The sequence below is a fragment of the Agelaius phoeniceus genome, chromosome 12 (assembly GCF_051311805.1).
Source record: "Agelaius phoeniceus isolate bAgePho1 chromosome 12, bAgePho1.hap1, whole genome shotgun sequence".
Classification (NCBI taxonomy): Eukaryota; Metazoa; Chordata; class Aves; order Passeriformes; family Icteridae; genus Agelaius; species Agelaius phoeniceus.
Genome location: NC_135276.1, coordinates 5,911,123 through 5,923,664, shown reverse-complemented (window position 1 = coordinate 5,923,664; position 12,542 = coordinate 5,911,123). Strand labels below are relative to the sequence as shown.

Sequence of the window (12,542 nt, the reverse complement as noted above, 5' to 3'; positions counted from 1 at the left end):
ACACTCTGATGCATTCCCTCCCTCTTCTCCCATCCCTGCAGGGTTCCCTTGCACCTGGCAAGAAGCGAGTGCTGAAATTCTCTTACATGCCAGGATTACCAGGAGCCTTCAGCAGGACTTATCAGCTTAAAGTGGGTGACCAGCAACCAGAAAATATCTGCCTGAAAGGAGAAGCATCCTTTCCCATGATCAGTCTGGACCTGCCCTGGAGCATCAGAGGTGGGCACTGCCTGTCTGCCCTCAGGAAAGGCCCCTCTGGTTTTGTTCCCTACCATAGGCCCTGAGGGCAGCTCATGCCAACCTCCACCGAGCCTGAAGGGTTGCAGGACTCCCAGACCAAGTCAAGCCCCCTGGTTGCTTCATGAGTCTTGAGCAGAGGATGCCATGTGGACTTTGTCCCAGGAGCCAACCTGCAGAGCCTGCCATCCTCATCCCTGAAGGATGATGGCTAGAGTGAAAGGCTTGGGAAAGCTGTAAGAGAGGCTGGCAGGGCTTCTGGCAGGGTTGGATCTGTGTGACATTGCAGGGGATGAGATTCAGAGAGGAACAGCAGCATCCACTTTCCATAGATGGCTTGAGGGATTTCTTTCTGGTAGAAACCAGTGTTGGGAGGCAGGGACTTCCCAGCTTCAATGGGACTGGCACTTTGCTCACACTTCTCTTTGTGGATGTTTTCTTCCTTCAGGAAATGAAAAATATGAGAAGATACTGAAACAGCTCATAAAACCCCTGCAACAAGACAATCAGAGGAATAAGTCAGTTATTCTGAAGAAGCCTCAGAGCCTGAAGACCAAGATCTTGAAGTCTCAGACCCCGACAACTCAGACCTTGAAGACTCAGAACCCAAAGAGTCAGGACCTGCAGCCCAGCGTGCTTGCCTCTGGCACTGTAGTAAGAACAGCTGCAGCCCCGTTTGGCACAGGCCACCCTCTCCATGTCACCTGAGCCCCTTGCAGCCCACAGCACCTCCTGGTGCCCTGATGACACTTGGGACCTCCCTGCCCACTGACAACCTTGTGTCACCTCAGCATTGCCCCTAGGGCTGCCCCGCTGGTCATGTCTCTTCTGGGGCTGCACCAGCTTCCTGGCTAGCCCAGGGAGAGATCCTGAAGGCCATGCTCCAGGGATGGAGTTGATGGTGCTTTGAGGGAGATGCAGGTCATTGCTGGGGAGTTCATTGTTCCCAACTCAAGCCCTGCCAGATTTACAGCCCTTAACAGCAGCTGCCTGATTGTGCCCTGGGGCTGTGCTGGAGGTGCTCATCTCCAAGAGGCACCAGCTTGGTCCCAGTTCCCTTTCAAGACAGCTGCTGTCCAAGCTGCCTTGGTACAGGCTGGGGGCAGGCAAGTATCTGGAGCTCTGGAAGATTCCTGGCTTGTCTGTCTGCCTGGCCAGATCAGCTTTGCTGACAGTGTCTGGGCAGGCAAAGATGCTGGAGTTACTTCCCTGGAGATGAGGTCCTGGCTAAGAGAGCAGGAGGTGTCACAGGCACCGAGCAGCCAGACAGGAGGACCCCACACCCCCTCCCAACCAGAGTGGGGTGGGATCCTTTCTCAGGTGCAAGCTGGGCTTTGGGAAGGACCTTTGCTAACCAGCCACTGTCTTCCCTTTCTTCAGTCAGACACTCAGGTGCAGATAAAGATGATGAGGATGCTGATGGAGAAGGCTGCTCTGGAGCTGCAGCAAAAGCTCACATCCCATCCCCTGAAGAGCAGGTTCCCTGACAAGGAGCTGTGCCAGAGTCTTGCCAAGTGAGTAGGGACTCCCATCCCCATCTCCAGGTGCCCCTTGGGAACACCCAGCCATGTCCCCTTCTCCTGAGAGCTCCCTGTTTCTGCAGAGCTGGGAACAGCCTGGACTTCAGAAAGGGTCTGGTCCTGGTGGCTGTGACACGCTGCATGTGAGCAGTGGAGTGTCCTCCCTTCCCCAGCACCACGCTGAGCTTTGGACTGCTCAGCTCCCCACAGCTGTGGGGTTCTGTCCCTAGAGCTGGGGGACCCAGTGCAGACCTTCAGGCCCTTCCAGACAGCATAGATTCTGTCCCTGCTGCCTAGCTCTGAAGGAGACAACTCCCAGCTGAAGTCTTGCTTCCAACTAACAGCTGTGCAGCTGTGACACTGAACAAAAGGAGAAGGGAGCTGCACATGTCAGCAAACCCTTTAAAACCCAACATCAGATGGTTTGAATCCTGGTGGGGTGGCAGGGCAGGTGACATGGCCTGTCCCTTTGCACCATCATGATGCAGCACAAGCATGGGAGGCTTCATTTCAGGAAGAAGATGCTCTGCAGAGCAGCTCATGTGGTCTGGTTGCAGAGCAATGAAGATTTCCTGTGCAGGCAAACCTTATTCCTAGACCCCAAAGCAATTTCAGGCTCAGGCTGTACACCAGGCTAGGCAGTTCCACTGAGAGCAGTGGAGGCCCAGTGGACTCACCTAGACTGGCTTTTCATGGCAGACGAGATGTGGCCAGTGTCCATTTTAAACTAATTTTATTTTCAGGTACCATTAGTAGCTGATCAAACCTAGGGCCTGCACTCCTCCTGACTTCCCAAAGTCATTGCCAGGTGGTCAGGCTAAGGGTTTCATGGGCTTGAGCTGAGTTTTTACAGCAGTGAATAAAGAAATAGCCACTGTATTTGTATCCTCCATCCACTTGGATGTGTAGCCAGGCTGTGGTTTAAGGACTGTCCTTATTCCTTGCAGAGTTGAGCTGCCCCAGTATGTCCTGGACATGGGCCCTGTCCTTAGGGGTTACACTGAGACACGCTCTCTGAAGATCACCAACCCTGGGCAGATCCATGTGTCCTTCAAGGTCGATGTATCTGTCCTGCAGGACACAGGTAAGCAGTGCTGGAGACACTTCCTGTGGCCTTGAAGGAGGTGTCTCAGACAGATTAGCTTAAGCCCCTGAACCTGGGGAGGTTTCTGAGCTTTTTCTTCTCAGTGCCCCTGCTGGGAGCTTTAGAGGCAGAGCTCTCCTGGCCAGCCATGCCCAGGGACCTGGCCTGCCTGCAACTGCCCCAACACTTCAGTGCAGGGGCCAATGGACTCATCACCCTGGTCACCTCTCAGCATCTTCCCCCCTTGGCTCCCACGAGCAGCAAGTTTCTTTGGGCACTCTGTGGGCTTGTTTTGCCAACCAGTGGGGTCTGCTGTGTTTTGGAAGTGCTTTGTTTGGAGTTCACACTGTCACAGCACTTGTATTCAGTCTTTATTGAGGAAGCAGCCTGTGAGATCCTCTGGTGGATCAAAAGAGGTTTCCAAAAGAGGCCTTGAGGCAAAGAGGCCTTGAGGCAAGGCTGCCCTTCCATCACACAGTGGCTCACTGTCTCTGAAGGGTGTTCAGGTGCACTCTTAAGTTTTGTCCAGGTCACAGCACAGCGTGGGGCTTTTGCCAGACCTCTCAGCCAGGACACCTGTAAGGCCTTAACGTGCTTGTACACATTTTGTGTTTTGTGTGTATCTCAGCTGCTTTGTGTTCATCTGTTCAAGGTTTCAGCGTGGGCCTGGACCAGATGATTTGCCTGCCCCCCAACAACAGCGTGGACTTTGACGTGCGCTTTGAAAGTGCCCACAAGCCTTATGGTGACGTGGAAGTGCTGCTGCCCATAGAGGTACCACAGCTCTTGGGGCAGGCAGCAGGCTGGGCACAGCAGCAGATGTCACCCGCACCCTCTGCTGAATCCTCTGTCCTTCTCCAGGTGACAGAAGGCCCTATGTACAGCATCCGCATCCGTGCCACTGTGTCTGAAGTGTCACTCACCCTCACCAAGAACAGACTGCAGTTCTCTGACATCCCTGTTGGGCAGTGCCAGGTTGAGACCATCCGACTCTACAACCGGTTCCCAGAATCCTGCAAATGGTTCATTGCTTCCAACAAGCCTGCTCTGAAGGTAAAGCACAGGCCACATTGAACACGGAACTTGGTCGGGTTTTCTTTGTGACTCTTGCTCTTTCTGTTCCTGTGGCTGCCTGAGCACTTGAGTCTACAGTGTGTTTGAGGAAAGTTCTGAGGGTCTAGATCAAGGCTGGTTTGCCTCAACCTGTTCCATTAGCTGATGCTTTGCTTTGCTGCCATCTTCACCCATTCCTCTTCCTCCTCTGAGGACAGTAGTTCCCTATCTGCTTGCCCTGTCTCCAGGGCTTCCCTCCAGCTCTGGGCTTTGGGGCCACACTTGGTTTGGCTGTGGGTGCTCTCAGCTCCGTGTCAGTGTCTCAGAACACGAGGAGACCTCACATGATTGGTTTCTGTGCCCAGAATAGTCACCTCAAATTCATGACACCAGCCGTACGTCAGAAGCTGCAGGTGCTGGTGGATGAGCCCTGTCCCTTTGACGTGACGCCCTCCAAAGGAACCCTTGATCCAGGAAAGTGGCAGGATCTGCAAATCCAGTTTACACCCAAGGAGGAGGTGAGACTGGCGGGTGTCAGCCCAGGAGGCTGCCAGGGCTGTCTGGAAATGAGGGCCTGGTGCAGAGAGTGTGGTAGGAGCTCTGCCTTCACAGGGAGCTTTCTGCAAGCCCCATACTCTGCATGGCTCAGTTCACCCCACAGAGCACTCGTGTGAGATGTGCTTTGAAATGCCCACAGGGAGCTTGCACAGAGAGCACCAGGGCTCTGAGGCTGCCTCTTGGCACATGGAGGGGATGTGCCCAACTCCCCTCAGCCTCCCCCTTGCCTGGCTGTATTTGCAGCTGTGACACTCAGTGCAGAGCAGCTGCCCACTCACAGAGGATAATCCTGGAATGGCTCATCCTGCTGCAGGACTGACAGACCAAACAGCCACCACCCACCTTCCTGGGCACAGCAGGACGGTCACCTGTAGTGGGGTGCTGCCAGCAGTCCCTGGGGCTCTGGCCTGCCTGCACATTCCTGTCCAGCTGGGGATACAGCTTAAAGGACCCAAAAGTGGTTTGCCTGTGGCTGCTGGGTCTCGGAAACTGGCAGTGTGTACCAGCATGGCCACAAGTGCTTCTGTGCCCACACACAGTCCCAGGGATCTTTTAATTGCTCAAGAAATGTCATTTGCCTCTCTTGTGGAGCTGGTGTTTGCCTGATGCAGCAGTGCCAGGACTGTGTCTGGACACTGTAACCCTGAGGGCCCTTCCCATGAGCACTGCACTCCTGCATGACTAGGTGAAAATGTCTGACAGTCCATTGTACATACATCCATCTGATTCCCAAATACCCAGTTACAGTGCACACCAGCGTTCATCCCAGTTACTCAGACCCAGACTACTACAGATGCTCTAGTCCCTAGCATAAGTAAATATCTGGTTTCCATTCACCTTGGAGGGACTGATAACACCCTGACCTTGGGGCAAGCCTTGTTGTATTTGGGGTCCTGTCACCTGGGACTTCATGAGTTTTCTGCACTTCATGAGTTTTCTGCACTTTCCTCTTTTCAGAGGTCTTACAAGAATGAGCTGGAGTTTATCATTTGTGGGAGCAGCAATCGCTTAAAGCTGCACCTCTCAGGACAAGGTCTGGAGCCACGGTTGGAGTTCAGACCCCCAGCACTAAAGATGGGAGGGATGCTGGTGGACAGCGATGGGGTGGAGGCCACAGTGGTGGTGAAGAACCCATGCAACTTCCCCACTGAGTCTCACTCACTGGATTTTGATGAGCAGTACCTTGAGGAGGAGAAGGTGAGAAGGCAGGTCTGGTCCCCATGTACACGCTGCCCAAGCTTCACAGCACTCCAGCATTCCCAGGCTTGTGCCAGGGAGATGGAGGCAATCCCCAGGGCAAAGCCAGCTCTGCTCACATGCTGTGGGAGGACCTAAACTAAATAGTTGGTGTTATTGGGAGGAAGGGAGGAGACAGCAAATGGGTTGATTGAGTCTGTGTGATGAAAGGCAAGAAAAGGAATCTTGCATATGGCTTCTCTTCCCTCCACACACAGATCCTGCGGATGGCAGTGGGGTCTGAGTACCAAAAGAGCTTTTTTATGCCTCCACGTGCCATGGGTGAGACACTGCCTCCAGAGGTGCTGCAGGACCACGAAGCACACAGGAGGCCAAAGGCTCAACAGGCAGAGCTCAAGCCCATGGCAGAAGCCAAGGCCAGGGCTGAGTCTGAGTCCAAGGCCAAGGCCATGGGCAAGGCAGCAGCAGGTCAGAAAAACAGTGAGGGTTTGGTGGTGTCTGTTTTGCCTGTGGTCCAGCCCATACACCCTGAACCTTCTCTGTCACCTTGCTCTCCAGGGAAAGCCCATTCTTTTAGCAGCTGCCTGTTCCCCAGCTTGGTGGAGGAGCTCTTGGCTGAAGGGCTGTGGCATCCTCTACCAACCCTGAGTGTAGCCAAAGCAAGCTCCTATCTGCCTGCCATAGACTGGGGAAATAATCAGGATATTTCCTTGTGTCCCTTAGCCACAAAGACTAGGGCTGGATGAGTTCCTCAGCCAGTAGGACCAGGTCTAATATCACTGGCTCTTTTATATTTGCACCTTCCTAGCAACAAAAGAACAATCTCATCTTGCTTTCACCGAGTCTCCTTTCCTGGGATCCGAGGGCATGGGGAATTTACTGCCCGGCCATAGCTTGGGGGATTGTCTGAATTCTGGGGAGGGATACAAGCTCCCCAATATCTCCTGGGATGATAGGCTGGGTCAGGAAATGCTGTGAATCCTTGCAGCTGGCACAGAGCACCCAGGTCAGCTTGCAGTCACTCATGGTTTCTCCTCTTTGTGCTAAAGAACTGCAGCGAGAGAAAGCTCTGCAGAGGAAAGCAGAATGTATCTTACAAATGGATGAGGATGAGTATGATGCCCTCCCTAAGGAGAAGAAAGCAGAAGTGGATAAAATAGCACTGGAAAGGAAGCTCATACGGAGGGAAAAGTGAGTAAGGCTTCCATGGGTTACTGCTGTTCCATGGGTTATTGTCCCTGGAGGGCAATTCCCTGCTCCAAGGACTCTGAGCTCAGAGGTGCTGGATAGCAAAGGCCAGAAGCAGCACAGGGATGGCCATTCTGAGCTCCCTGGCTCCCAAGAGAGGAAGGACCTTCTTCTGTTGAGACAGAAGATCTTCTTCTCTATTGGAGTGCTGAGCCCTCCTGGCTTAGATGCTGCCTGCAGGGAGCTGGGCTCTGGGCTTGCCTTGGCACTGCCTCTAGAGGTGTCTTTAGGTCCATGGTGTTGAGTTGCACCTTCTTGATCATCTCCCTTCACCAAAACAGTGGGATTGTGGTATGGGCAGGTGTGGGGCACAGAGCAAAGCTTGGTTTGGGTCCTGCTCCTGCCACAGCATTGCAAGTCCTTGCAATGCTGATCTGCCAGGCTTCTCCTTATGGTGGGACACCACCCACAGAAGCTCACGTCCTTTAGGCTCCCCTTCAGCTGCAGCAGTAGGCCAGCCCAGGAGAAGCTCAGCTCCAGCAAGGCAGCCCAGCTCAGGACACACAGGCAAAGTGTGGAGCTGAGAGTGGAGGCTGGTTAAAGCAAGTCTGTGTATCAGCACTTCCTTCAGCCCAGGCTGAAGTTGGTTTCATGGGGAGGAGACAGATGAGGCTGTTTCAGATGGCTTTCATGGCAGAGAGCACCGGTTTGCTTGCTCACAGCTGGGTTCCTGCAGGAAATCTGGCTGACAAGAGCCTGTCTTGCAGGAGAGGAGTTCCTGCAGCCTTTGCTTTCTGACTGATAGGATTATTCTCATTAAGGAGCAGGCTGTGCCCTGAGGGGTGCTGAATGAGCTGAGTGAGAATTGTAGGAGAGATAAGCAGATGTCAGCAATCTGTGATCTGCTTTAAACTGGGAAATCAAGAGACAAAGAGCATTTTCAGGCATCAGCACAGAGAGCTGCTGGATCAGCCTTTGGCAGTGGGCTGGAGGTGTCTGGCTGTGCCTTAAGAGGGAGCTTGCACAGCCAAGACCTTATGATGGCAAGGTTCAGGTTTGGCTGGTCCTGGAGGTCCCCTTCCACCAATGCCCTCACTTGGGATGTTCCCAACCTCTGTGGGTTGAGAAAAATTCACGGAAATGGTCTCGTGGTTCTGCCTGGCCTCAGGGTCAAGGAATGAAGTGCAGGGCCGGCCAGGACTGCTGAGCCCAAGTTTCTGGTGGGGACTCTCAGCGATTTTTTCTGTTTTGTTTGCTGAAGGGAGCTGAAGCGGCTGGCTCAAAAGCGTGAGGAAGAGGCAAAAGCCTTAGAGGAGGAAGAGAGGCGGAAGGAGGAAGAAAGGCGGAAGGAGGAAGAGAAGCGGAAGAAGGACAAGAAGGGTGTCTCTGTGGGGAAGCAACCTCCAAAACCAGAGAAGGGGAAAACCAAACCCCCAGAGAAGAAGGAAACCAAGGCTCCAGAGGGGAAGGAAACCAAGGCTCCAGAGAGGAAGGAAACCATGATCCCAGAGAAGAAAAACAAACCTCCAGAAAAGAAGGAAACCAAACCCCCAGAGAAGAAGGAGATGAAAATCCTAAAGAAGGCAACCGAACCCCCAGAGAAGAAAAACAAACCTCCAGAAAAGGAAACTAAATCCCCAGAGAGAAAGGCAACCAAAATCCCAGAGAAGGAAACCAAAGCTCCAAAGAAGGGGGAAGCAAAAGCCCCAGAGAAGGGGGAACCCAAAACCTCAAAGAAGGATGAAACCAAAGCCCCAGAGAAGGGGGGAACCAAAGCCCAAAAGAAGGGGAGAACCAAAGCCCCAAAGAAGGGAGAAACTGAAATCCCAGAGGACGCAGCTGAGATGGAGAACTTGATCCAGAGGTTTCAGATCTATGAGTCATTGCAGCAGAATTTCTCCTACTGGAACAGAGTTCAGGGTACTGTGCAGATACCTGTGATCCAAAAGGGAAACAAGTTCCAGCATGCAGCTGGAAACAAAGGTCAGAAGACCAATAAGCCTCAGGAGAAGGTGAAGAAGAAACCTGAACAAAAATGTAGAGACCAAAGCAATCTTTAGTCATCTCAGCTGAAGATGCAAAGCAAAGTTACAGAGGGGACAGTCAGATGATGATGTTCCACAATGACTGGGTATCATCTGTGCTGATGGGGAGGTTACCCCTTCTTGGGACTCAGTTTTTTCAGGCAGGGAAAGATTATTCTTTATTCACTCAACTCAGTTTATACAGTTTCAGACCTCATGTGCAACTTTAATTAGTTAATAGATTTCTTTCTAAGTAAGCTATTGGTTAATAAAATATATTTTACTTGTGCATCAAATCTCTCTATTGTATTGTTTACTTGTTCTCTGCACTGATTCTCATGGGACAAATCCTTGATGTTGCAGGTACATTTGTTTTTCACCCTCAGAAGAGATTGTTAACGAACTCTTATTCTCAAAATAGCTTCACATGGGAACTTGTAACTGCTTCTCTGCACTTAGAAGAGATGACAGGCCAGCTGTTAATATTGCAGAACAAGGCCTGATTTCATAAGGCCTTTCTTTTATCATTATTCTACCTGTCTATGACATCTCCCCCTTTTCATTCATTTAAAAAAGGCTCCTATGTTCTGATGTTGAAACAGCTCACTCTTGTGAGGGTATTATCTCATGAAGGTTTTCACTGGTTATCTGTTAGACAACTGAAAGGTGAATAAGCCATAAATGAAATAACAGCATGATGGTGTACTGGAGGGATTAAAGTTGTAAAAAGCATATTGGAATTCTAAGTAAATCAGTTATGAGAAAAACTCATGGGAACTGCAAATTCCATGGAAACAGAAATTCAGTACGACTTTTTAAAGTGCAGGGTTACTGAAAAATAAATATAATAACGTGCAATTTAGCATATTGCTGAATAACCCAACAGCTTTTTGTGACTGTATCTGGCATCATTTTATATGGCAAATTTGTTAGCATTCTTGTTAAAAATATCAGACCATGTTAAAATTTGATAGGTAATAAGGTGTTGCATTTACCACTTTTCAATCTCTCCAGTAACTGTAAAACTATATAAAACAATCAGAATTTAGTCAGAAAACGAAATAAATTTAAAAAACCCCTATAGCAACACGTTTTCAAGGCGCACAAACACAGTAGGTAAGGCTCCTGCCTCCTATCAGACAGAAGTAATCAAGCAGCTCTGCGCCAGAGCAGGGGCCTGTGCCGCCCACAGGGCAGAGGGAAAGCCCTACAAAAAGGGAAACTATGGGGAGAAGAGAGGACATTTAAAGTGCAATGACATAACTACACATCAATAAAGCTTCTCTTAATATTCACACAATAGTCATCCCTTCATTGCGCGGGCCAATCCTCTCATTATCCATGGATCCCAGCAGGGCCCTGCGGCCGTGAATGCGGCCCGCTCTGGGCTCGCCTGGCTCGGCCGCCACAGCGCCCCCGGGGCCGCTGCACCTCTGCTCCCCCAAAACACCCGCGGGGAAAAGAGCAGGGCAAAGGCAGCAACACAAAACAAACTCTAAAACCCGCACACAAAAAGATAAACACAGAAAAGGCACAAGCTGCATTTTATTTCATCTTCTGCCAACACAGTCACTGACTGAGAGTTGCATTTCCACGGCAAAGATCTTCCTTTTGAGAAACTTCAAACACAGAAATATCTTTTTTACTAGATGTGTACAAGGCCAGGCCTCATTGGAGGCACAGCTTTTCTCACAACTCTGTATCATCTTTAACTGAAAAAGAATTAAGCAGTATGGTCATGAGTCTGGCATCTCAGCCAGAAAGGCCAGGTATTAGAGGGAAGAAGTCAGCCTATAAAATCTGATTATTTTTCCTCTTCCATTGGTCTGTCAATAATGTTAATCAGAATGTATCTCTACATATTAACATGAAGGTGTTTGTATTTACATAAGCAGTAATATATCTATAAAGACTTTTGAATTCTCTTCAAGGACAAGAAAATTTGAACCAATAATCCTTTCCTAATAGACAGGTCCAGTTTAACTTTTCACTGAAGATGTTAAACCCAAGGGTAGTTCATGTAATGCTGTCCTTACATGTCGCTATCTTCATGCACAACAGCCCATCTTTATTCTTCACAGCTCACATTTATATGGTTTTCTAAAGGCATTGTCTTTCATTTTAATTGGTTAGTAATTTACTGCAATTCGGTTCATTGGTTGGTAGTTGCTAAAGTACATGTTAGTCAAAACCTTTCCTCCCTAACGAGGTTTACATTCTTGTCTCCTGGATAGAAGCTGTGGGTAGAAGTCTTTCTTCTTCTTTCTTCTCCTTTCTCACAGGAACTTGTCAGGCTAGCTGTTAGCTGTACTTAGCTGAAGCAGCAGGCCTGAGCCATAATTTTACAAGGGTAACAAAGCTCTTCTTTTATACGGCTTTACAATATTGTATGTAACAATGTTGTATGCAACATTGACATATGATTATTTCAATCTTAAAGAATAATCTTAAATTTCTTTCACGTGAATTTTGACCTTTGTAATATTTGTGTATGATATATTTGGAGTTAAAATCTGGTTTGAATCATCCCTTCATAGAATCACAGACTCATGAAATCATCAAGGTTGGGAAAGCTCCCTGAGACCACGGAGTCCCAGCTGTGCCCGATGCCCACCTTGTCCCCAGCCCAGAGCCCTGAGTGCCACCTCCAGCCCTTGCTGGGACACCTGCAGGGATGGGCACTGCCAAGCTCCCTGGGCAGCCCCTGCCAAGGCCTGAGCAGCCTTTCCATGGGGAAATTCCTGCTGGTGCCCAGCCTGAGCCCAGCCTGAGGCCGTTCCCTCTGCTCCTGTCCCTGTCCCTGGGAGCACAGCCCGACCCCCCGGCTGTCCCCTCCTGGCAGGGAGTTGTGCAGAGCCACAAGGGCCCCCCTGAGCCTCCTTTGCTCCAGGCTCAGCCCCTGCCCAGCTCCCTCAGCCCCTGCTGGGGCTCCAGCCAGGATAGCATCCTAGTGCTATACAAAGAGTAGTGTATAGACCTGCCATAGGTGCCTTTATCACCACATTTTAATCTTTCATAAATACAGAAAGACTCGTCAGAAAGCACTAAAGCCAAGTCAGCAGCAAAAGTGCCAATGTCCTCTGCAAAGCAGCGCGGCCCGGGCCGGGCCGGCCCCAGGCTCGGTGCCGCGGTTGCCCGGTAACCGCGCCCGGGCCCTCAGCGTCTGTGACGGCGCCGTGGCCTCAGCGCCCGCAGCCGGCGCTGCTGCTCATTCGCACTCGGCATTAGCCAAGCGAATGGTTCGCAGAGATTGGTCTCTACGAGTCCTGTGATTTCGCGGAGAATTGGTCTCTGTGAGCAACTCGGAAACTCGCAAAACATTGGTTTCTGCTAGGGACTCCTAAATTCACAGAACATTGGTTTCTGTGAGGGAGTCCTGAATTTCGTTTGAAGGTAAAGATTGACTCAGGTTGTACTTTCTGGTTTTGTCACATCTCTGCTCTGAAAGAGAATGCCAGAGGGAAATACAGGATGGGATAATGCCAGTCTTCAGTTTGGTGGCATGTACAGCTGAGGGGATGAACAATATATGGTCTGCTGATGGTGCTTTTTGTCTCACCGAAGAAATGCAACATTTCCTAAATATACTAGTCTATCCTTTTTTTCCTATAGTATTTATTTAAACTACTTATAGGTGAATGAGTTCTGTTCAAGTTTCAGGGGGTTGTTATGATCTGGTTA

General features: G+C 50.4%; 1 protein-coding gene across 1 annotated transcript in view; it reads left to right on the top strand.

The window, feature by feature from the left end:
- The window catches only part of LOC143695133 (hydrocephalus-inducing protein-like), a 47,539-nt gene extending 38,380 nt beyond the window's left edge, over nucleotides 1-9,159 (top strand). Inside the window, exons 26-36 of the mRNA XM_077185210.1 lie at nucleotides 42-219; nucleotides 686-891; nucleotides 1,618-1,751; nucleotides 2,705-2,841; nucleotides 3,494-3,615; nucleotides 3,703-3,894; nucleotides 4,260-4,412; nucleotides 5,410-5,649; nucleotides 5,907-6,117; nucleotides 6,699-6,840; nucleotides 8,099-9,159. Of these exons, the coding sequence (XP_077041325.1) occupies nucleotides 42-219; nucleotides 686-891; nucleotides 1,618-1,751; nucleotides 2,705-2,841; nucleotides 3,494-3,615; nucleotides 3,703-3,894; nucleotides 4,260-4,412; nucleotides 5,410-5,649; nucleotides 5,907-6,117; nucleotides 6,699-6,840; nucleotides 8,099-8,897 (2,514 nt within the window). The 3' untranslated portion in view covers nucleotides 8,898-9,159. The remainder of the gene's footprint in view (nucleotides 1-41; nucleotides 220-685; nucleotides 892-1,617; nucleotides 1,752-2,704; nucleotides 2,842-3,493; nucleotides 3,616-3,702; nucleotides 3,895-4,259; nucleotides 4,413-5,409; nucleotides 5,650-5,906; nucleotides 6,118-6,698; nucleotides 6,841-8,098) is intronic.
- Nucleotides 9,160-12,542: the final 3,383 nt, after the last annotated feature.